Here is a 25,000-nt window from a genome sequence, read left to right on the forward strand (position 1 = left end):
AAAGTCCTAATCCTTGCTCTTACTAAAGACTTAAACATCTTCACCACCTGTATCCACCCTTTGCTTCCTACTCAGGTGAACTGCAACTTTACCCCTGACCGAGAAGAACATTTAGCAGTTTCTTTTTCGCTTTCTACTGGGTTTGAACCCCAAAATGAACCCAGAAGAGGTCAACATCTCTCCAAGATGAGAAAGAAAATGAGAGAGAGACAGACAGAGAGAGTTAAGAGAGAGAGAGTAATAAACTGTGAAGCAGCAATTTTTCCCGTCATACAGGAGTTAGTTAGTTAGAGTCAGTTTCCGTACCTTCTCTCCCAGACTGCCTGGCTGTCCCACCATCCCTACTCGACCCACTGGACCCTACACAGCACAGAGGGGAACACAGTATTTTTTGAGAATGCACTATATGTGTTTGAGTGACTGAGGATGTGTGAATATGTGTGCGGGATTTACCTGTCCCCCGATAGGTCCTTGGGGACCTGTGGGGCCTTGTTGTCCAGGAGGACCCTAAAACCAGGTAGATAGGTACAAGATAAATAACATCCGTTTCAATCATTTGTGCAAATGAATGAAAAATGAAATGAAAAGACACTGCTGACATAGCAGGATATGAGCTCACCATCAGTCCGCCATGTCCGCTCTCCCCCTTTTCTCCTGGTAGACCAGGCATGCCCTTGGAACACACACACACACACACACACAGGATTAGATTATAGAGCTCGATGTTCAACTCATCTCTTCAGAAGGCCTTGTTTCAACAATCTGCACCCTGATTGGTTCATCCATTTCACCTGTAATCCTATTGGCCCTTTGGAGCCCTTGTGGCCACGGAGTCCCTCGTCTCCTTTCTGACCATACATGCCCTGCTGGCCCCGGGGACCCAGCTCTCCATCCACACCCTGGGACGCAGAGGAGGGGAGAGAAGAGGACAAAGAGAGAGAGTGAATGTCTTTTGTAACTCTGAAATGATCAAATACATGCACAGAGATTATAACTTAATGTCTCTTGAATTTAAAGTTTAATGGTTTGATTAATGCGTAATAAGTCCCATGAAGCCTGGGCCCATGATACCCATTCAAGGCCCATTGCAGAGTTTAAAAAATGAATGACTGTCAGTGCGAAAATCTGAATAAAATAATTTTTTCCTCATGCCCTGAAAATTTTACTTTTTGGACATTCAAGGTCTTCATCAGATAAGTGCTGCGCTTTGGGCTGTTTTACTTCTGAAGTGATAAGACCAAGATAAATAAAACACCAGGAGCACTGCAGACTCACCGGTAGTCCTGGCTGACCGATAGGCCCCTGACTGCCAGTGGGCCCTGGGGGGCCCTGCGGACAGAGACAGAGAGAGAGAGAGAGAGAGAGAGAGAGAGAGAGAGAGAGAGAGAGGCAAGCAGTCAGACATGATGAGAAAGACACTGGTGATGGAGGACAGTAAGTGTCTCTGGTGCTTCTCTAGATCCAGACTTACTGCTTCCCCTTTGTCTCCTTTGCTGCCTTTCTGCCCCGGTCCACCTTGCTCTCCCTGTGGGTGCACACAGAGAAGACACACAATGTATCAACACAGTACAAACACACACCCACACACTCTCTCTAACACGCACATATACACACAGATTACCTTATCCCCGTCATCTCCTGGAGGTCCTGCAGGGCCAGCAGCTCCAGGCAGTCCTACAGGTCCTTGGTCTCCATCCTGACCCGCCGGTCCAATCGGTCCCTTCTCTCCCTGAAACACACACAGTCAACACCTGTCAACGTACATACATACTATACATACAAACACACACACACGAAAAACAACTGATCTAGAAAAAAATGGGTAACTTCTCCATCAATACTTGACCTGATGTACAGAGAGGAGAAGAGACTGATAATGTCTTGTGATCTCAAGGAAAATGAATGAAGTCTTATGGGAAACAACTAAACAGAAGTGAGAGTAAGATGGACTTACAGGCTCCCCCTTCTCTCCCATTGGTCCAGGTCCACCGATGGCTCCAGCCCGCCCAGGCTGGCCGATGGCACCAGCTGGTCCTGGAGGGCCTCTGTCACCGGTCGCACCCTAGAGACAGAAAGCACAGCGTGTTGGTCTTTGAACATCTTGTCAAATACCTGGAAAGCACAGAGTAGGGATGTAGGGATGGATATTGAAAAATTATACCTGTTGGTACTATAATGTCTTTGGTATTTATATTGATTTTAACGCATCACAAGATATCCAAAGGCATCAAAAGACATCAAAATTAAATTGTTTCTGGGAATTTGTACTGAGGAAATCAATTGATCACGGTCTACTTCTGCTTCAAAAGGCAGACGGCCATCTTATAAAACCCATGAAATATTGCACAGAAAAAAATTTGTTCAACTGTTTAAACAAATATGCTTTCATTCAACAAATAAAGTAACACAACAGGTTTTAGAAGCAATATTGAATTGAAAGAGTGGTAACAAAGCAGGGTTAACTCACTATGACTCCCGGGGATCCAGTAGGTCCTGCGCCTCCTTTCAGACCAGCAGGACCCTGGGGAGAATTTGGTTTATATGTAGAGTTGTACATTTACAATTAATAATAATGATACATTTTATTTGTATAGCACTTTCTAAAGTACTCAAAGACACGTCACAGCAAAACACAATGTCAAAAAAAGAGAAAGAATCACAATAATTAGAAAGAATAACATTAAGTTGAAAACAGAAAGATAAAATGACTCATAGCAATATACAAATGACAATAAGAATCATGAGATAAAACATCAACTGAGGGACTGCAGTTGAAGATTAGCCAAGATGGCTAAGCTGGCACATTTACAGAAATGTTTATTAATGTGCACTGTCCCTGTAACTTTAAACTGTATAAATAAATAAATAAATAAAAAAATAGAAAACAGATGCAAACTGGATAGATGGGGATAGAGATAAAAGGATAGAACTGAATAACTGAAGAAAATGGAGGAGAATAAGGGAGAAAATTATATATAAAAGGCCTTTGTGAACAGGTGAGTTTTGAGAGCTTTTCTGAAGGTGGACAGTCTCCAGGAAAGAGCCCTGCCTCAAATTTGTACTGTATTGATATGTGCAGGTGTGTGTGTGTGTGTGTGTGTGTGTGTGTATGTGTGTGTTACCATAGCGCCGGTGGCTCCTCTGCTCCCTCTGAAGCCTCTCAGTCCTGGAGGACCATTCTTCCCTGAGGTCCCTGGTGTTCCTGGGTCGCCCTGGGAAGAAGAGAGGACAATACAATGTACCTTCAGAACACATCCAAATGATGATGATGATGATGATCATGATGATCATGATGATCATGATGATGATGATGATCTGTAAGTATGTGTGACTGTGACTGTGTGTACCCACCTTCCCTCCTTCCTTCCCAGCAGCCCCGGGTAAACCCTGCTCTCCAGGTACCCCCGGTGACCCTGGGTGGCCTCTGTCCCCTGTCGGCCCAGTCTCTCCTGATTTGCCCTGGGACACACACACGGAAGTCATCAGGTCTACTGGATCAATACATACATTAAGTAAATTTAAAAAAATATGCTGCTGTCCAGGTCCTCACCTGTGGCCCCACCACACCAGATGGTCCCGGAGGTCCCGTCTTCCCTTGGAATCCCTGCAAACACACAGAAGACAGATAATAACATATGAGGTGTGTGTTGAAGTGTGCTGAAGTCCCTCAGGGGAAACTTAGCTGTAGGAGTGGAGAACGAGGCTGACCTCTTATGAGCTGTAATGATATTTGACCTCACTCACCGGCTCTCCTCTCTGACCTGGGTGACCTGGAAGTCCATCCTTGCCAGCTGGACCCTACACACACACACACACACACACACACACACACACGCACACACACACACACACACAGACAAGGGTCAGGCCCCTGAGAGAGCTCAGGGCAAAAATGCCCTTGAAAGTTCATAAAATGCCCATGAAATTAAAAATGAAGGGGCAGAAAATGCTCTAGATAATTATAGCACCCTTCTTTGCATTTCACCCCAGTCACATTTTATTCATTGAGTTGTCAAATATTCACATAGAAATGTGACTGCTGTCCCCCGTAGGTGACTCATGGCAACCTTTGCCTGGGGATTCTCATGTGGAGCGGTTTCTGATCAGAAAACAACCGAACACACAGCCTGAAGCAGCAGAAAATGTTGGCACCACGCAGCCAGCAGAAAATCTTAGTGGCACAAATTGAGTTCATTTGCCAATATCCAATACAAATGTATTATTTTATAGTTCAATAAACCCAAAAAGAACCAAAATGGCCCTAAAAATCAGATCAAGGGGCCAAAAAAGTTCATTTCTTACCTAAGACTATGACTAATGAATCAACTCTCAATGTGTGTGTGTGTGTGTGTGTTTTCACTCACACTGGATCCTTTAGGTCCTGGCTCTCCATTCCTTCCTTGTGGCCCTTGAGGCCCCTGAAGAAACATAACCAACCAATCTATCAGTCAATCAGCTGGTCAACCAGTCAATTAATGAATCAATCAACTGTATGGTGTATATCTTACCCTCTCCCCAGGAGGTCCTGGGGGCCCGTCATGTCCTGAGGAGCCCTAAGAAAAGAGAAGAGGGAAAGAGAACATGGATGGAAAGAAAGTGGTGGAGCATGGTTGATGGGGAACGATTATTCACCCATTAACATTTAACACAGTTTTACTAATAGCTATGCAGTTCTACTATAGATTGATGACCTATTGGTGATGAGACAGTGAGGAGAGTCAGCTGACCTTTGCCCCTGATTTCCCTGTGGGCCCTCTTGCCCCCCTGCCGCCTCGCACTCCCTGCCGGAGGAGAAACATGAGTGAGAACACGCCCAGAAAGGCCATTAAGTTTTATCGTCCTGAGACAGCAGGAGTGTTCCTGACAGGCAGAGACAGAGGCAGCACTCACATTAGGACCCCTCTGGCCTGCACTTCCTGGTTGTCCTACAGGACCCTGGGTAAGAAACACAGGACAGCACATACACATAAGCGGAGAATTACTGGGAAAAGCCTAATCAATATGTTGCTCACCCACAATCCTAACCCCGTGTCTCCCTCTACTCACTTTCTTCCCTTTTTCTCCCAGAGCACCCAGTGCACCCGGGAAACCGTCGGAGCCCTGGGGAGAAGGGAGACACATTCACTGGTATGCAAGGAAGAGTGAAGTAATGACATTTACAGCATTGCTGACTTGTTTACATACGGAAAAAGATTAGAGCAAATGTGAAAAATGTATTTGAGCTCTGAGATGAATCTCAGAATTCTGAGAATAAAGTCAGAATTCTGAGGATTCTTAGAATTCTGAGATTAATCTCAGAACTCAAATATTTTTTTCACAGGTGGCCCTAAGCCCTTCCGTATTTACATTCATGTTTTTTGTTTTTTGCTTTTAATATTTTCACCTTAGGTCCTTGTCGCCCTGGATATCCTGGCAGCCCAGGAACTCCCAGTTTCCCCTGAGAGACAGAGAGAGAAAGAGAGAGAGAGAGAGAGAGAGAGAGAGAGAGAGAGAGAGATGGGGTGGGGGGGGGGAAGAGAGAAAGAGAGAGACTCTTAACTTGTACAAATATTTTTGTTCACCATTTCCGAATATCTCAATCAGTGCTGATTTGCACCCTCTTATCGGCTCTGTACCTTCTCTCCAGCGATGCCAGCAGAACCAGCTTCTCCTTGGGATCCAAACTGGCCCTTGAGCCCCTCAGGTCCGTCTTCTCCTCGGTTACCTGGAGCCCCGTTGTCCCCGGTGTCCCCCTTCACCCCCATCTCCCCCTTGGCCCCTGGGAAACCATCCTCACCCTGCAGACAGAGGGAGGAGGGAGCACAGGTACAGCTTGTAAGTTTGATAGACAACATAAAAACACAGATAGGAGCAAGCGTTGTTGACCTATGGGTGTAACATATCCTGTAGACGAAACAGCCTGAATGTACACAGACTGTCTGTCACATTTTCTGTCTCTCTCACCTTCTCGCCTTTGCTTCCCTTCAGTCCCCTGATTCCATCTGCCCCCTGTCAAGCAGCAAGAGAGACAGAAACAAATGAGAATTGAACAACTGAATACAGAAAACACATCCTGGTAATATAACCGGCGTCCTCATGAGGTTGCAAGCTCGTCTTACTGACAGGGCACATTACCATAAAGACTGAAGTGGCTGTGGCTGACATAATAATCAGATTTTTTTGGTCACAGTCACAGACTACAGGCATGGCTTAACAAGATGTGTTGGAAAGCTATGAATAGATAATGCGAGGTTTCATAAGCCCAAGGGGTCGCAGGATTTTCTCAACCCATAGAGGACTGGGTAATTCTTCAGCTGAAGTTTAAACATGAAGATCAGCAATATTTTGGCTCTATGTTTCCTACCTTAACTCCCCGTGACCCTGGGTATCCAACAGGCCCCTGCACTCCTGAAGGACCCTACAAACGAACACACACACTAAGATGACTGACACACGCAGAACAACAGTAACAACAGCGACAACACATGGATGCATGCACAAGTACACACAGACAGTTACAACAGACTTACCGGTAGTCCTTTTTCCCCTGGAGTCCCCTCCCTGCCAGGGTGACCCTATTGACAAAAGGACATGTTAATATCTGTGAGTGTGTCTTTGTGTGTGTGTGTGTGTGTGTGTGTGTGTGTGTGTGTGTGTGTACTTACTGAGGGCCCATCATTTCCAGGTAAGCCCTGCATCCCTTTCTTCCCTTGAGGTCCCTATAAGACACAGATCGATGACTTACAAGACTAAGACCAAGACTCCTGGCACCCTGAGGTGGGAAATTAGACTGAAACTTTCTTACCTTCTCCCCTGGCAAGCCTACTAATCCCTGAGGACCAGGGAAACCCTGTAGGAGAGAGATGCAGCATTAGCGCGCGCGTGTGTGTGCATGTGTGCGTGTTCATGTGTGCGTGTGTGTGTATGTGTTATCTGCTTGTACCTGGAATCCAGGATTGCCTTGCTGCCCAGATGCTCCGACGTCTCCTGGAGGTCCCTATTAGATAAAAGAAATGATGTCATGGGAGCTATTTGGATGCGTCTACTGCAGACTCTACTGTCTCTCTAGAGTCTTTTTGTTATACGCACCAAGTTTCCCTTTGAACCTTGAACCCCGTCCACTCCCCGGATGCCCTGCGAGGAGAGGAGGGAAGACAAAGATTGGAGCTGACATCCTTTCATTGAATCCTTCATTTCTCTCTTCCAGCCTCCGCATCAAAACACATTGGACAGGACAGGAGTTTTTGATTACAAGGCAAGAGGAGGGGACGCAGGAAGAGGATGTAAGGTTTTTAAAGGCAGCAGACTGCGGGGCAGCCAGCTCCATAATGCATGTATGAATTCCCCTATATGGACTGAGGTTTAATTCCTGGCTGTGGCACTTTCTGTTACGTGATCCCATAACGTCTTTTTTCCCTGTCTGACTGAAGTGAAAACACAAAAGGAGGTTGGATTTCCCCGTCTCATTAATGTTTTTTAGATGCACCTGAGGCTTTTCACTCGAGCCTCATGGGAGGGCAGCTAAATGAAACAGAAAATTCTCAACTATACCGCCTCCTTGCTTGAGGCGTAACAAGCATACTCATGTTATTCTAGCAAATGAAAAAAGTATGAATGGATGATTCACAAGCGCTAACTTGTGTTGCTACAAGTGATAACACAAGTTATGCAAAGTAGAAAGAAAACACTAAAGGTGCTCAGAGGTGTAATGTTGTATCTGGCAGATTTCCTCTGATGAGATAAGAATTTCATAACATCATGTTAACAAGTGGAGCATTACCATAATATTATAATTAGGCATCACATGTAGCATTATCACACAGAAATGCATCTATTCATCTGAGGTGAGATAGCAGGATGGTTGCTAATAGCTTATGTCTTCACTGCTGTCTGGGGTAGAGATCAGTTGGGGTGTGTGTGAGTGAGTGGGGGTGCTGTGGGTGGGGGGGGGGGGGTTGTTCATACTCACAGGCTGACCTGGGGGGCCAGCGTGACCTCTGGGACCATTCAGACCTCTGGAACCCTGAAGTACACATCACAGTAAAATACTATGAAATATAATAACAATCAATTATGGTGTGTGTATGCGTACATGTGTGTGTGTCTGTACGTGTTTGTGTGCGGTTTGGGGGGTTAACAGGCATAATTAAATAGAAATGTAACTGTGTTTTGGACATTGTAGTGGATTCAAAGAAGTCATTTAACGTGTGTGTGTGTGTGTGTGTGTGTGAATACACTCACAGCATCACCTGGTTGTCCTCTTGGCCCAGCTGGCCCCTCTGAGCCCTGAGCAAAATGCACATATTAATAGTCACACATCAAGGCCTAGAGACACAAACCTGCAAAAAGATTAATACCCAAAACCAATGTGACCTCTGACCTTTTCTCCTGGCTCTCCCAGAGGACCATGAGGGCCCGGCTTCCCCCGTTCCCCCTAAGAAAATACACACATGGAAGTTGGTTTTATGAATTATCATCACTTATACATCACTCACTCACTCACTCAGTCAGTGAACCTACTTTGTGTCCTTTGTTTCCAGGGAGACCTGGCAAGCCATCAAACCCCCTGTCCCCCTGAGAGAGAGAGAGAGAGACAGATAGAGAGACAGAGAGAGAGAGAGAGAGAGAGAGAGAGAGAGAGAGAGAGAGAGAGAGAGAGGTTAGTTCATAGGTTAAGTAGATAGAGCAGGAGGACAATAACAAAGTTGACGTCAGTTCTTCCTCACCTTTGCTCCTGTATCTCCTGTTACACCACGGCCCCCATCTGTACCAGCTCGACCCTAGAACACACACACACACACACACACACACACACTAGATCCCTCACTGACATAAATGTTTTAATTCTTGAGGAATGATTATTGTAGGCTTATCTTGTGAAATACGACCACAATAACAGATTACAGAAGGTGCTGTTTACTGAGAGAAGAGTGCAGTAAACAGTCTCACCCTTTTTCCCGAGCGTCCATTCTGACCCGGGATACCTGGCAGCCCTCTGGGACCCTAGGGATACGGGGTGGGAAGAGAGCGAGAATGGGTGGCAGTAGGGAGAAATTGGAGGGCAAAGGGGCAGAGAGACAGATGGGAAACGACAGGAAACGTTGCTGAAGGTAAACAGTGAAATGGTTATCCAATGTTCTCAGATCCAGTGTTATCCAACTGGATGAGCAGCTGAATGTGCTGCCATGGCAATCGGCCAACTTACATGTGGCCCCATCTCTCCACTGGTCCCCTTCAGCCCTGAAGGCCCTGGATAACCCTGGGAAAAAGTTTACAATGGCAATCAGTTGGCCAAATGAGTCTGTATTAGGATCCATTGTCTGTGTGTGTGTGTGTGTGTGTGTGTGTGTGTCTTCATGTGTGTATATACTGTATGTATGCATGTATGTATCTTCCTGTTTGTACACCAAATACCAACATGACAACATGATGTGAGCTCACCAGTGGTCCAGGCCGTCCTCTGAGGCCGAGCGGTCCTGGAGGTCCCTTCATAGACAGCTGGAGGAGGAGGGGGGTTGGGGGGTTGGGGGGGGTGGGGGTGGGGGGGCAGACAGGTAGTAATCATAGTCACAAACACTGTGGTTGTCGTCCTGCTTCAGTTCTGTGTGTGTGTGTTTGAGTTGTAACAGAGAGACGTTTAGGTTTCCTACCTTGGTCTGCTGCAGGATGGCCTGGGCCTGAGCCTCCTGGGCCGATACCACCGGACCTTTCTGTGAATCACTGCCTGACTGGAACTACACACACACACACACACACACACACACAAACACACATTAACATATAAGCCCAGGTGATGCTGAAATTGTTGAAGACATTACAGTAAGTCACACCGAGTCACACCCCCGCCCAGTGGCCCGTATAGAGCACTGCTACCGGAGTCTTTTATCACAACATCAGCTTTGAAAAGATCAGTAAAATGGAGGATCATGCTTTGAGTTTGAATAACAGATTTGATCTGTGTATTTCAACATGCACACATATTTATTGGGCCCCTAAATATTCAAATACAAACAAATATAGATCCTGTAACATCTCTGGGGGCTAAATTGAATGAATTTGATTGAAAAGATATAAAATGCATGTTTTCACTGAATTAGCTATATTTATGCAGTTAGTGTGATACTGATGTCACCAGAGTCAAGCAGGCAAGCGGAGGAGAAGTGATGCACCTACATGCAATAGCAAAGTGGAACAAAGGGCTGCATGTTGCAACATTCAAATCCCCGAGAGGTGGGCTGCTCAAAAAGAACCAAGGCACAAGGGGCCCTTTAAGGATTAATGGGGCCAAATGACTGCTGCAGTAACATCACTGCGACTTGTAAGGCCTCAGGCAACATGAAAGAATCGTCTTGTTACCGGTAAGAGCATGATGTTTCCTGGCGGACCTGGTATCCCATCAGCTCCGTTGAGGCCCGGCCGGCCTGGAGGGCCCTGAGAGGAGACACACAGACAGAGGAGCACACAGATGGAGAGACGCCAAGAGGTGACAGGTGGACTCACTCACTCACAAACAGAGGACAGTGCTCACCAGCTCCCCGGGATCTCCTCGAGGTCCCACCGGCCCTGACGGCCCAGAAGGTCCTGGCTCTCCCTGGACACACACACACACACACACACACACAGTTAGTTGACATTTGATGGAATCTGCATAAGTGCTAGCTTTCATTACCATAGTAAAAGTCAGTGCAGTTGCCATTGTGTCCATCTTCCATACAGGTAAAACTGGATATTTACCTCAATAGTTATATTTAATACAACAAAAGCCACTAACCTCGGGTCCTGGAAGCCCATGTGGTCCAACTATCAGGGTGCCCTGTAGACATATAACAGAAACATTAACAGAAGACTTTCTTAGTGGTGTGTGTACCTGTGTGTGCATGTGTGTGTGTAGTTTTCCTCACCGATCCCAATTGGCCCGCTTCTCCTTTGTCTCCTTTCTCTGGTATATCCTGATGACATGAGAAAGGTAGATGGATGGGTAGAGGCAAGGAGGAAAGAGCAAGATATTTGAGCGGAATATTAATGAATAAGAAAGACATAAGGGGTGAAAACAGAAATACTTTCACAACAGGTCACAGTTCTCTACTGTTAGAAACATAGGATTCCTTTGTGTGTGCGTAAATTAACTTGTTGGTGCATGACAATGTGGATTAATTTGCACCTGTGCGTTCCAAGTGTACTCCCCCTCTCTCGCTGCCGGTCCGTAGCGCTCTTCGTATTCTTCCTCGTATTCATACTCTCTCACCTGGTAGTCATCTGTTGCGTTGTCGTAGTCCTCATACTCTAGAATCTGTCCAACACACGGGTGGAGAGATAGAGATAGAGAGTGAATGAGAGGTTTTCTTTCACAAACACAGTGACACATAAAACCAAGCACACGTGACCGTTCTTATTGTCTCACCTCATACTCAGTGACATTCGGACCCACAGTCACTGTGGAAACAGAGACATCATCATAGAGGTCGCTGTAGTCAAACTCCTCAAACTCTTCGACCATATGTTTCTTCGGTGCTTTCTCCACCTGAAGACCGTAAAATAAAAGACCAACAAAACAGACTGACTGCAATGTGTGATGTAAGTAAATGTGACTCAGTAGATTCTTGTTTATCCGACCCTAGGATATTCAAATGGATCAGTTGTCCAGGTGTGCATAATCAACAAACAGACATAAGAGAATCCTATTATGTTGAGATATGCAATAGGTGCGTAACATCTTGTAGCCTTTTCTGGCTGGGTGCTGCACTAAAGTCAAAATATCATGAAACAGCCATGGAAAACAAGGGATAGCGGCACTCCAAAAATATCAAAAACAGCTAGACTTGGCCTCAGTTTATCATTTTTATTTTGGTTTCATCAGCGTTTCAGCATAAACCCTTCATAACAACATCATTAGAATAGATAGAATGCTGCTATCCCATGTTTTCAATGGCTATTTCATGCCTATTACATCTAACTATGCTACAATAAAACAACTGAGCACAGTAAGCCAGGTATCCTGCAGTGTTTGGAGTTGTAAGCCAGGTGATAAATCAGAGCAGCGGAAGAAGTTTTGGCGTGAAACACTTCAGGAGTATGAAGCATTGGCACACAGAGCATTGGCAAACTATATTGGTCCATGAAACCATGTATTGTGTTTTACAACGAAGAGCGAGGGATACAGAGAGAGAGAGAGACAGACAGAGAGAGAGAGAGAGAGAGATACTCAGTGGGCACTGAAGTAGCTTTTTATAATTTATAACATTTTACAGTTGGCTGGATGCATCATTCAAGATGGCAAGGAAATGAACAGCTGGAGGTGCCTGAGTGATGCTTCTTTAGCTGCTGCTGGTGGTAGCGGTGTGTATTTGTGTGTGAGAGAGAGAGAGAGGGAGAGAGAGAGAGAAAGACAGAGAAACAGAGAGATAAGAGTATATGGCACTTGGTCTGAGGAGGATGCAAATGTTTACAACAGCAGGCAAATGGTGTTGAGCTAAATAGCTCGCGACCACTCCAGACTGAAAATGACTTTGTGAGACCACACCTCACAGGAGAATTTTAATTTATGTGTTAGCCAGAGGATTTGTTAGTGTACATGTGTGACTGACAATAATTTAACACTTCATCTTTTCATTATATCTGCCTTCTTAACCACCTCATAAATCCTTGTAATATTTTTTGCTGTCACAAAAGGAACCTTGAGGGCTTTCTTTATTAAGTGACAGACTGGATTTACAACACTCGACACCAGAAACGCCTCACAGTGTGTGTTAAGCTGTGGGATAGGCCAGGTAGGCCGAGTGACGTTATCCAGGTAGTTGACAGGCTTTCTGAACAGGATCCATTTCCTCTCCAGGTGGTTCAACTGTCTCTGCCCTCTGTGACTGGCTGTTAGAGTGGGACTTACTTCCTCAGGCTCCGTCAATATGCTGTCGTACGGCAAAGCAGCGTGGCAGTCTGGGATGTAGTCCTGACAATACGTCTCTGCTGCTCTGGGGTCAGCAACGATCAGCAGCTGCTGGATGTCTCCCTGCGTCACGCACAGACACACACACACACACACACACACACACAGATCAATGCCGAACACATCTGTAAATATACATTAGTGAAACCATACGAGATGACATCAAAGCGTGCATAGAGTATGAATGTGTTGCATTACACTGTGGATGTCCTTATTCTGTGTCCTCACTGTATGTACACTTGTCCTTTGTGAATGACATGTCATATCCATCTGTCTCCAATGTCTTCATCTTTGAATCTTTGTGTGTGTGTGTGTGTGTGTGTGTGTGTGTGTTCATTTAAGTCAGATCAAAGTGACTTAACAGGCTGTTTTTATCGTTCCTCTGCAGTTAATCGTCTCCAGAGCTTTAGTCCCAAATGGCGCCAGCACATTAACTCCACAGACAGACTCTCTCTCTCTCTCTCTCTCTTTTTTCTCTCAGTCCCTCTCTCTCTCTCTCTCTCTCTCTCTCTCTCTCTCTTCCTCTCTCTATTTTACACATGTATACAGACATTACACACATGCACACGCACGCGAACACACATGGCAGGGAGTCTGGGCCAAACACCAGCTACGTGTGGTTCAGTTTAACAGATGGACCACCTGAAACCACACTGACCACCAAGGTCAAAGTTCACAGTTCAGATCTATCAAAATGACCCTGCGTTGCTGAGGAAAAGAAGCCTGGTTTGATGACACAACAAAAACAGAACTTATAAAAGGCTACAAAGATTTAGAGTGGATTTTTCCATGTCTATAAGTATACTTCTTAGAGATTTTGCAGGATTTCTTGGGCTTAAGCAGGATTGTGGTAATTCCTCTATTTACAGTTGATGAGCTGAGAGAATAAATATTCATATTATGTGTCATCTGCTTGTCCAGTTATTTCAGTCTTGCTCTAAGAACGCAGGACCAGGAGGCATCTAGCAAGCGTCCACACTGAACATACATTTAAATCCTCACACCAACTTTGTTTCAATGTCACTGCAGACAGAGCCGAGGGGAAGAGTGCAGTACATCCACACGCCCACTGGAGGACAGTGTAGAGAGCGAAGACCTTATGTACAGTACTTTTCATTGTCTCCCTTTGATAGATAAATCAAACAAGCAGCAACAGGCAGAGACGCTTACCTCACAATACACTCCTTAGAAAGGACTTACGTCTCTGTGTTCTTGTTATTTCTATTTTGTCTCAGCTTTTCTTCCTCTTGACACGCAAATTTGTTTACATTTAACAAGGCAGATGGTGGGGAAGTAAAGTATTTACTGATCTTAGTTTTTCTTAAATATGGGACATATGGGACTGTATTGAGATACAGACACACACACACAATCCTACCTCAAACACATCCTCATCCAGCAGGCGGGTTCCGAACACGGTGACCCCGTCGGTGCTGACCTGGGGGTCGTGACCCCTGGGCAGGTCCAGGGTGTCCAGCTTGACACAGTCCAGGTACAGAGTCACTGACTGGCCCTCCACACTGTAGGCCACTCTGTGCCACCTGGCAGGGAAGAGAGAAGAAGATAACTTTTTCCCAACCATTCCTTGTGTGTGAGTATGTTTTTATTATCTTGTGGAGGAAAAGTTTGATTTTTGGGGTTGGAGGTTAGGCTTAGGGTTAGCGTTAAAATGATGGATAAGGTCAGGGGAAGAGTTAAGGTTAGGCAAAGTATAACAGCACAAGGGTGTGTGTGTGCGTGTGTGTGTGTGTGTGTGTGTGTGTGTGTGGTTACCTACTTGCCATCAGCCAGGTTGATCTTCCTGAAGGTGGGGTAGAGTTCGGGAGGGGGCTGACCCTCCTGGTCCTCATACAGGAAGACCGGAGAACGGCCCACCTCCAGGCCCAGCTGCTGGGTTCCCTGAGGGACAGAGAGAGGTGGAGGATGGAAGGAAAGAGGGAAATAGAAATGCTCATGGAGGGATGGAGACAGTAAGGTAGATAGTGGTCTACTCTACAGTGAGTGCCTTTACATGCATATTAATATTCCCAAAAGGTCTCAGTCAGGATATGACATTTACATGGAGCGGTCAGTAACCGTTTTTGTCATACACCTGTATACACGGAGATAGTCGAACGTTCTCTAGTTTTCATGCTATGTTCACGAGTTGTGCGTTATTTTGATGCACGTGACTCCATGGAAACAACACTTGCACTATTCGCCAAACCCAACAATAAACAGGATATGATGTTCACATGCCAGATCAGCATATCCCTGATAGCATATTCAGGTTTTTCATATCGGCTTATCCCGATTAATGTAAACAGGATATGCCATTTACCTGCGCCAACTCATATCCGGAATATTTGAATATCCCAAATATGAACAGAATATTAAATGGAATATTAAAAAATATATATTTTGGTTCTAAAAAATAATGTAAATGTACCCTCTAAACCCACATCAACAATCTTTAAGGTACTACGGACATTTTACTAGAAAAGTTAAAAACATAGGTGTAACCTTTTTGCAAAATATGTCCCGATTTTTAGGAGAAACTGTTATGTGATGTGATACTTTGGTCCCAGAGGGGAAAACCTCTTTTCCCTCTTCCCCCTCATAGTGCAGGGTCAGCTAATGTACAGAACAGCATTCCTGGAGCTTGTAGAGACTCAGTGTCTTGCTCAAGGACACTTCAGTACTTCAGTATGGTGGATAATTGGGATGAATTATCTGGTTAAAGAGGGATCCCTTTCGTTTTAATGAAAACTTGACATACTTTAAAGGTTACTAACACGGTGAAAAGAGGGTACAGGCCGAGTGACAAAAAGCATAGAGCAGTTCAATAAATCAAACATTTATTATGCTGTAGGCTCATCCTGGTGTATCTGTGTTTTGTTGTGTTGTGCGGGTGTTCTGGGCGTCCTGTGTGTTTTGTGTACCTGCGAGTCGTAGAGGGAGAGGAGGAAGACCTGGGAGCCTTTACGAGCTCTGACTGTTGTCATCACTGAGAAATCCACTGGGAAGGGGGAATCTGGACAGGATACACACACACACACACACACACACACACACACACGTTAGGACACTCATTAACACACTCATGCACTCACAACAAGCACACACAGATGTAACATTAAAACACTGATGTTTTACCAGGGAAGAGCTGCTTGGTGGGCGCGCTCAGTTGAATCTTCTTGTCGATCTTAAAGGAGAGGTCCGTCTCCTCTTGACCCTCTCTACCGGTGCAAAGTCCCGCCTCCAGCGACACGCCCTCCATGTCCTCCGACAGGTCCAGTACTTTCAGGACATCGATGGGAGTGGCTGCAGATAGACAAGGAATAGTGTGAGGAGGGACAAAGTCTTTTCATTTCTAACGTTGTGAGGTCCTGAAAGAAAAGTTAAATGATCTACAGTGAAGAGATTTTGCCAGATGTCACTTTGAAAATGTGCGTGTCAGGGGCAAGGTTTTTACCCAAAGGCCTTTGCTGTTGCAATTATGAAACTTTCAAAAGCACTGTCCGTTTGCGAAGACAGATCTGAGAGTAACAGCACTCCACTAATCAGCCAGGGGCATTCTTGACTGAGAAACATACTGTATATATAAAAGGTGGCAATGTCTGTGTGTGTGTGTGTGTGTGTGTGTGTGTGTGTGTATGTGTGTACGTGTGTGCGTGTGTGTGTGCATGTGTGTGATGTTAACTCTAAGATATGTGGGTATATTTTGCCTTATAATTAACTAGCCTTGTAAACAAACTAATGAAATACTTTATCAGTCAGACCATGTACTCTCTCTCTGTCTCTCTCTCTACCCGCCCCCCCCCCCCCGCCCCCCCCCGCCCCCGCCCCCCCCTCCCCCTCTCTCTCACTAAAACACATATTTGTTGCGGGAGCTAGGTGTAATCACATGAGAACGCCCATCTTGGCACCCACATACAACAGTCTGCGTCACACAACAATAAGACAATAAAGATTACATGTGTTCTGATAATGACTCAACCTACCAAAACACACACACTGTCAGACACAGGCACCCGCCCCCCCCATACACACACACACACACACACAGAGAGAGAGACCGTAAACTTTTTGAATGAAAAAAAATGTATGGAAAACTGTATTTTAAGCAAAATGCATAACACATGCGCACACACACACACACACACGCACACACACACACAATCTAAGTAAGTAAGCAGAAAAAGATGGGATATAAAGGAGGAGGGTGGAAGTGGAGAAGAGAGGGGGAGAGGCAAGATGGAGGGAGAAAAAAATGTGTAACATATTGAACATGAAAAGGGAGAGAAGGGGGTGTAGAGAGAAAAATAGAAGAAATAGTAGAAGGTAGGAGAGTGGAGGGCATGCCTCTACTGGTGTGGCTCCTTTTCACACGTTTTTCTGGGGCTTACGTAAACCCTCCATCTGCCTTGCACCTTTCAGCACACACACACACACACATGCACACACACACACACACACGTGCATGTATTGTGCACACAAGCGGTTGGCATAATGTCTGAGTCTGAGCCCCAGATGTGTGTGTTGCCCACCTTTGTCTGTGTCCATCTGTTTGTCCATCTGTGTGTCTGTCTGTTTGCCTGCAGGTCTTTCAGCATTCTCAATTTGTAGTTCTGCCATTCATGAGCAGGGTATCATATTTTATAAACTGATACAGCTACTGTGCTATCAGACTTCCAGCAATATGGCGCCCTACTCACTGACTGTTGACTGATGTGAGCAAAATTTCGCTGTTGCCCTGTGAAAAGCTTGTAACTCCAGTGTTGGTGATTTTCATATTTTAACTTCAATGGAAGGATTACATGCTCTTCTAAAGGTTGAGAAAATGTTATTATTCTTGGGCTAATAAAACCTTTTAAAAGATAAACTCAAAAATGCGTGGTGGCCAAGCCGACTTAGTTCCTGAAAGGTTCACGTTTTGGAGATACGAGGTTTTCACTAGACAGCGACAATTTGTTTTCTGTGTGCTCACTGCAGCTCCAGTGGCACTGCAGAGATACAACATACATACAACATTAGTTTTAGCATACTGGCCGCTGACAGACTCTTTTCTTCTTCTTCTCGTCAAATGGTGACGTTCTCACTGGCTGACCGTTGTCACATGAATATTTTTATTTTGCTCAGCTCTTGTAGAAAATGGACTTCAGGACAGAAGTGTTCTAGCTCCTGGTGTGGATTCATGTTAGAGCCATGGTTAGTTCAGGTTCAGCTGGCACTGCTCCTGACACTCCTCAGCAATGGGTGAAAACAGAGGATTTTCACAGCCAAACATACCAAGAAATGATAGGCAGCACTGACATCTGACTGCAGGAGGAGGACAAGATGAGACTTGGAAATTTTGTTCTTATATGCACTTAAGCACATCAGGCAAGGTTTCCATATGTTGTTGACGTATGAGTATGTGCACGCACACACACATACACACACACACACACACACACACACACACACAGCAAAACCCACATACTGTACACGTGTGCACATACACACACACATACACTAGGGGATGTTCACCTGGTCTCTATCAGTGTCCCATTGCTGGCTGTTATTATCCTGAGGCTCTGATCTGCAGTGGAAGGGGCACCGTGATCAAGACGCACACATATGCACAGTATGTCTAATGTGAGCCATAACAGAGAGCAGAGCTACTGTAGCTTCAGCAGAGAGACACTACAAGAATGCACATTGAGAAAAAAATGCACAGAGCAAGAGAGACAGGGTTAGAGAGAGAGAGAGAGACAGAGGTAAGGAAGATATATAGATAACAGATAGATAGTAGATAGATAGATAGATAGATAGATAGATAGATAGATAGATAGATAGAGAGAGAGAGAGAGAGGGGGGGGGGTGATGTGATGTGAAAACAGAAGGAATACACTTTGAAGTGAAATCTGACAGGAGAGAAGTTACAGTATGGCCATATGAAATTACAGCATGAAAACGTGCATGGAGAAAACACACACACACACACACACACACACACAAAATCTCCTGTCTGGTTCACTCCAGTGCAGGAGGCACTAAACAGATCTGTTAGAAAATGTCCCCTGACAGGAAAACGAGGTCAGGGAGTTAAAGTGGAGAACCTCTGTCTGTGTGTGTGACCGCTGTCTTTCATCATAAATCCACACCCATTAAAGGTTTCACATACAGTACATGCAACACACACAAAGTAAATGGACCAGTGAAACAGAGACACAGAGACAAAAGACTCACTGACACATGCACACAGGGCACCATGTTCTGAAGAGTGCAGGTTTTCTGGAAGCCAGATGTGTGTGTGTGTGTGTGTGTGTGTGTGTGTGTGTGTGTGTGTGTGTTTGGGTAGGTGCTTTTGTGCATACATGTGCGGTTGCATGTGTGTGTTTGTGATTAGTCTGTAATTATCTCAGTAATGGTGAAGAATGCAATAACATGCCTTTTGGAGAAACAAGAACTAATGTTTAGCTTGAGTTCCCATTACACCCTCCTACACCTCTGCACCAAAACACACACACGCAGACACACATATACACACACACACTCACCACAAACACACACACACACAACAGGCTACAAATCCCCCACGAAGGTTTTGCCTCAGGAGCCTGTCATTACAATCCTTCACCTCATTCACTCTTTCTCCTGCTCACTCTCTCTTTCTGTTGCTTTTCTCTAACTTCTCTGTCTTATCTCAGCAAAGGCATTTCTCAGAGACTAAACCAGACAAAAGATATAAAGATGGAGATGAAAAGCAGAAAGAAAGGGCTGAAACAGAAAGAAAAGGAAAGAGTGCAGAAGGAAGAATAGGATGGAGGGACCAGACCATATGTTTTCTTTCCTTTCAGCTCAGCTGGCTCTGATCAAAGAAACATACTGGATAGGCTCTCCTGCTGTCTGACACACACACACACACCCACAAGCGCGTGCGTACGTACACACACACACACACACACACACACACACACACACACACACACGCATTTACTAAGAAGAATCCTTACAAATCCGCAAAAGAGAGAGGTAGGAAGCCAGCAGACAGACAGACATGCGCTCACTACAGTGTGTGCTTCTAGGAATTTGTGGCACTCTACATGTTGAAATCACGGCTCATCTCAAGTCTCAACGCCTCAACCGTCCTCCTCTCCTCCTGATCCAGCCGAACGATGGAAGATTTCAGATACATTCATTCCAGCAAAGCCACTCTCCCTCCCAAACACAGATCAAAGACTAGGACAATATTTGTCATACAAAGAGCTCCAACACTTCTCGGACAGCAACACACTGCCTGATGTGGTTCAGTGCTTTATTGTTTTTGGACGCTGAGTCGTACAATGACGTTGATTTTGGAGCACAGAGAGTGAGCTTTAATCTGAGATTATTTCCAACCATAAGTAAAATATAAAGCACTTGTTGTACATAGACCTAGTATTTCAGAGTGTATATGTACATAAATGTAATAGTGATATTAAATTAAGTTATTGTCAAATCTCAGCAATAAAATCTCAATTTGCAATGAACTCTACAAGCATGTGAACTATAAACACCATCAGTTCACTGATATCTTCTTGTCAGACACACTGAAATACAAAGAGATTGGGACATTTGGCTGGTCTTTCCAGCCAAATGTCCCAATCTCTTTGTATTTCAGTGTGTCCCTATTCATTTGTATTAAAATCACCATTCAACTGTAGAATAGATTCTGCTCTTAGCTATGCTCTTACCAAAAATGGTTCTACACAGAACCAGAGAATGGATCTTTAGGCTTGTACCACAGCAGAACCCTTTTAGTGCTATAAAAAACCTTTTTAGAAAGGTTCTCTACAGCACCTGATCAAATGACCCTAAATAAACCCTTTATGGTGCTGTAAAGAACCTTTAAGGTCACATGAAATGCTCAGCAGTAGTAAAAGAGCCTTTTAAGAGCCACACTGGGTTCTCTATTCTGATTTCTTTCATTTTAACAAACCAGAAGGTGCTTTGAAATTCTAAGTGATAGCAGCACAGAGCCGAAGCATCGAATTGCACCGATAGCTGCATACTTTTGGAGCTCATTATATCTCTTCTGTCTTAATTGCTGGCGTCGGGGTCCTGAGGATCGCCTTTGGACACTCCAGTCTGCTCTACCTGTCTGACCTAAAATCCCCTTTAGACACTGTTGTGTTGGTTTAGAAGGAACTCCTTTGGACACAGTCATGCTCTAGTTGTCAGTTTGAAGGATCCCCTCTAGACCCTTCTCTGCTCTGGCTGTTGGTCCGCACCCTCTAATCAGTCTCTGGCCTGCGACCTGAGGTGCTCCAAAACCTCTCCAGAATTAAAGGCCCAATATATCATTTGAGCAAGCAGCTCCACACACTTTGTTTGGGTAAGCTGGGGGATGCATTTTTCCCTACAGATACACAGTATGACATGACAAGAAATCAAACATTAACAGCAGGCTCAGTCAGTTATTTTCTTTCGCCCGCATTTTGTTCTTTCGTAAACACAGAAGGACACACACAGAGACCATCGCTGGGTCTCTTTATGTGGATTGATCCAAAATTAGGCTATTTCTATCCTGTTCTGACTAGATGGAAGTTTTCATGCCTTCACATCATCATGACTATTGTAGTTCTGTATTCGTGCCTCAAACATAAAGCTCTTTCTCGTATGCAACTAGTTCAGAATGTAGCGGCAAGGCTTTTAACTATCATATAACTCAGGTTTTAGCTACCTTACATTTTTGTTTTACTTCTAAATGATTTTAGAATCAATCAATACTGAATAGTTTGAAAGCAATAAACGGCCTGGCTCCAGCTCCCTGTGTACAGAAGTATACACAGACTGTGAGCCTGGTAAACAAATAAGACCCTTAAGGACAGACCATTACTGACATACTTGACTGTAACTTGACCACATGGCTCAGATGACTATGAGCATATTTCACATCCCACACCTTGACAGCCAGGTGTGTGACTGTGTTCGACAGTATGGAAAAGATCAAGAGTGACACTGAGTGAACACAGTTCAACAACTGGTGTTTTGGGAAAGTTGACCAATAAGTATAAGTGTGTGTTGGAAAGTAAGAGCAAAACGGAAGTATGCATAATACTGTGTGTGTGTGTGTGTGTGTGTGCGTGTGTGTGTGTGTGTGTGTGTGTGTGTTTCCTGACTGCCAGGTGTGAGAGAGATGCTACAGGGTTCATCCCCTGACCTAGTTTGACCCCAGATGACCCTTAAGGTTTACAGGTCGCACAAGTCATTTTGGTAATGACCTTCACAGACAGAGTGTGTGAGGGGTGTGACTCTGAGGTATGACTCAATATGTGTTTGTGTGTTTGTGTGTGTGTGTATTGCTGCATGATATGGTGAGGAAATAACATTGCAAAAGAAAGATTCAGAACCTGTGAACATTGTCTTCACTTTGTTTTTACTTTCTTTTCACTTTCTTTTCTTCATTAATTTTGACATTTCTTTGACATTTAATCAACTGCACTAGAATAACAAGCCAGAGGGCCGGTTTTTATCTTCAGCCAGATAGTTAATACAGGCTTTAAAGGCTCATGGGACATAACAGAAATACCTTTCGGCTTCCTCAGCATCTTCTCAGATGGAGCAGGTGGAGGCAACATGGTGGAGTCCATGCCAAGTCTCCTGACAGACCTGGGTCAGAATCAGTCTTGGCAAATACTTTTATAATAAATGCTCATGGAAGGAGTGATTCTGGGTGTTATGCTGAATCAGTGTTCTTTGGCTAAAACTGATTCAGCACTGAAGAATACCAAGGCACTTTGACTTGCAGATAAAACAGACGTTTATTGGGGCAAACGACCAATACATTAAAGTCATCCTGATGAATGATGTGTGGGCTGCAAAACATAGACCCTTTGACTCAAGAAACGTCTGTTTTAACTGCAAGGTGAAGTCAGTTTTATAGTTTGTTTTAGCCTTCTTAAGTTCCAGATGGGTGACAATGCAGGAGGACAATGTTTAAACAGTCACAGGAAAGTATTTGAAAGTCAATTTAGTACTTTCATGTGATTGAGAATGGCCTGATCCATCTGAATTGTCTTGATGCGTAAACCGGACCAATCTGGTACTCCAAGCTAATTAAAACTAACACTCAGCACTGTAGACACATACTATTTCAGCCAGATGTGCTAAGATGTGAAGAAGTGATCTTGTGTACTGGTTTGGGAATTGTTGTAGTATGGTTTGAATTTCCAACATGACTATAAAGCAAAAGACTTCTTCATGACACTTACTAAATCAGACACACACACACACACACACACACACACACACACACACACACACACACACAAGTATACAGGCCCTGATACACAGCAATGACAGCAGCCTCTATAATGAGCCTATCAGACAGGAGAACAACATCCTCCTCATATGGTTCCAGTGCAGCTCTGGTATGTAACCAAGCCTCCCCAGTACAGTTCAGAGCAGCTCAGTTTAATTTGCTCCAGTCTGTCCCCCATTTCCCAGCTGTACAGGTTAAATATCCAGGCTGTAGGAGCGCACAGACTGATGCAGCAGGTATGGCAGAACAAGTCTGGACATATAGGCCTATGCCGAGGTTTCCTAACCAATGCGCACTGGGCTGCAGTATGAGCTCAGCTACCCCAGGAGGCAGTTCAGCTCCAATAAGCTTTAGGCCTACATGACCTGGCATGACAAATTCATCTGTCCAAATGGAGGCCAAAGCCTATTTTTCTGGAAGTTACAAGCAAAAATGACTAGTTTCCCTTAGGAATCGCTTCGCTCCAATACCTGTAGACCAAGCTGGAAAATAGTGCCATGTCTCAGGTTTTTTGAGGCTCTCTATTGGTCTGTTCATTAACAGTGAATGTCCCAGACAAATCAACTTCATATCAACTAACACAAATCAGTTGGACACACAAATGTACTCAACAATTCATGTCTTTGCAGAAACAGATTAATTTATGATCTCAGGATGGGTAAAGGATGATATTTTAACTGGGCTTCCTCATCATCTCATGAGAGCCTCGAGGGAGCTGGTGACAGACTTGATGCACGTCGTTGCGTTGAGAGAGAGAGAGAGAGAGAGAGAGAGAGAGAGAGAGAGAGAGAGAGAGAGAGAGAGAGAGAGAGAATAGTCCTCAACTCAACTCCATAGTCCTCAACTTTTAAATGTTGTCCGAGCAGCGGACCAAAATATTCTCATAGCCTATTAGCAGAACGAGACAACAACCGCAATAAACAATTAAACAATCCCAAATATTTCAGCCTACCTGCTTGTGTGGCCCTCGAGGTGTAAAACACGGTGATGAGCACAAGAAGCAGCCATGTCTCCCGCACTGGGCTCCATCGATCCATCTTATTGCATTTGAACCTGTCGATAATGCGGCCAATAATTCCCTCGCCGCTCCCTGCGCTTCACGGGACACCTGCCGACAGAGCAACTTCGGGTCTGCGCGCGAATGGTTATCAGTCTCGGAGCTGTCTCGCGCCCGTGCGTCGCAACGCGCACTCACTCAGCTGGTAATTAAGAACGTGCATACGTAAAAACTGATTTAAGCGCTGATCATATTCAGCAATATTGAGCTATTTCTCTTCTTTTTTGATGGACGGATGAAGAGGGGAGACCTGCAAAAAAATCCCTTTATCTCCGAAGGTCTTTTCTCCTTCACCCGCAGAGAACTTTCCTCACTTTCTCTCTCTTCCCCTCCTCCCTCTCTCGTCTCCTCGGTGACCCCTCCCTCCCCGAAGACTCCTGGGGCTCGTGGGGATGTGGTTGAGAAACATAATTATTGCTCGTGTCATTAGTAGCATCATTATTGTGTCTGTGATTTAAGGTGTCATCTCTGTCTCACGCGCTCGTATGCGCATGCACGCGCACGCGCGCGCACACACGCACACACACTAACACGTTCTTATGCACACATGCACATGCCTTCACACAGAAGTTTAACTCTGTGCCTTGAACCTTTCAATATTAGCAATATTAATAGTAAACTTGAGGCCAGCAAAGCTTCATTCTATAGGACCAAACACAACATACAACATGAACCATGAAAGCTTTAGCCCCCTTTCCTTCTTCACTTCTCCCTCTCTCTCTCAAACACACACACACACACACACACACAC

At 44.8% G+C, this 25,000-nt stretch overlaps 1 protein-coding gene across 1 annotated transcript in view; it reads right to left on the minus strand.

Moving 5' to 3' along the window:
• The window catches only part of LOC139919597 (uncharacterized), a 31,186-nt gene extending 6,880 nt beyond the window's left edge, over positions 1–24,306 (minus strand). Inside the window, exons 1-48 of the mRNA XM_078282614.1 lie at positions 24,145–24,306; positions 16,058–16,225; positions 15,844–15,935; positions 14,700–14,821; positions 14,301–14,463; positions 12,863–12,985; positions 11,381–11,500; positions 11,141–11,269; positions 10,881–10,928; positions 10,751–10,792; positions 10,508–10,570; positions 10,336–10,410; positions 9,630–9,713; positions 9,421–9,477; positions 9,185–9,238; positions 8,929–8,982; positions 8,706–8,759; positions 8,500–8,553; positions 8,360–8,413; positions 8,221–8,265; positions 7,949–8,002; positions 7,069–7,113; positions 6,923–6,976; positions 6,785–6,829; positions 6,645–6,698; positions 6,510–6,554; positions 6,344–6,397; positions 5,944–5,988; positions 5,616–5,777; positions 5,384–5,437; positions 5,047–5,100; positions 4,891–4,935; positions 4,728–4,781; positions 4,509–4,553; positions 4,365–4,418; positions 3,745–3,798; positions 3,551–3,604; positions 3,352–3,459; positions 3,123–3,212; positions 2,468–2,521; positions 1,955–2,062; positions 1,622–1,729; positions 1,472–1,525; positions 1,276–1,329; positions 792–899; positions 620–673; positions 454–507; positions 307–360 (exon numbers count right to left, since the gene is read on the minus strand). Coding sequence (XP_078138740.1) covers positions 307–360; positions 454–507; positions 620–673; positions 792–899; positions 1,276–1,329; positions 1,472–1,525; positions 1,622–1,729; positions 1,955–2,062; positions 2,468–2,521; positions 3,123–3,212; positions 3,352–3,459; positions 3,551–3,604; positions 3,745–3,798; positions 4,365–4,418; positions 4,509–4,553; positions 4,728–4,781; positions 4,891–4,935; positions 5,047–5,100; positions 5,384–5,437; positions 5,616–5,777; positions 5,944–5,988; positions 6,344–6,397; positions 6,510–6,554; positions 6,645–6,698; positions 6,785–6,829; positions 6,923–6,976; positions 7,069–7,113; positions 7,949–8,002; positions 8,221–8,265; positions 8,360–8,413; positions 8,500–8,553; positions 8,706–8,759; positions 8,929–8,982; positions 9,185–9,238; positions 9,421–9,477; positions 9,630–9,713; positions 10,336–10,410; positions 10,508–10,570; positions 10,751–10,792; positions 10,881–10,928; positions 11,141–11,269; positions 11,381–11,500; positions 12,863–12,985; positions 14,301–14,463; positions 14,700–14,821; positions 15,844–15,935; positions 16,058–16,225; positions 24,145–24,229 — 3,504 coding nt within the window. The 5' untranslated portion in view covers positions 24,230–24,306. The remainder of the gene's footprint in view (positions 1–306; positions 361–453; positions 508–619; positions 674–791; positions 900–1,275; positions 1,330–1,471; positions 1,526–1,621; positions 1,730–1,954; positions 2,063–2,467; positions 2,522–3,122; positions 3,213–3,351; positions 3,460–3,550; positions 3,605–3,744; positions 3,799–4,364; positions 4,419–4,508; positions 4,554–4,727; positions 4,782–4,890; positions 4,936–5,046; positions 5,101–5,383; positions 5,438–5,615; positions 5,778–5,943; positions 5,989–6,343; positions 6,398–6,509; positions 6,555–6,644; positions 6,699–6,784; positions 6,830–6,922; positions 6,977–7,068; positions 7,114–7,948; positions 8,003–8,220; positions 8,266–8,359; positions 8,414–8,499; positions 8,554–8,705; positions 8,760–8,928; positions 8,983–9,184; positions 9,239–9,420; positions 9,478–9,629; positions 9,714–10,335; positions 10,411–10,507; positions 10,571–10,750; positions 10,793–10,880; positions 10,929–11,140; positions 11,270–11,380; positions 11,501–12,862; positions 12,986–14,300; positions 14,464–14,699; positions 14,822–15,843; positions 15,936–16,057; positions 16,226–24,144) is intronic.
• Positions 24,307–25,000: the final 694 nt, after the last annotated feature.

The sequence above is a fragment of the Centroberyx gerrardi genome, chromosome 3, assembly GCF_048128805.1.
Source record: "Centroberyx gerrardi isolate f3 chromosome 3, fCenGer3.hap1.cur.20231027, whole genome shotgun sequence".
NCBI lineage: Eukaryota > Metazoa > Chordata > Actinopteri > Beryciformes > Berycidae > Centroberyx > Centroberyx gerrardi.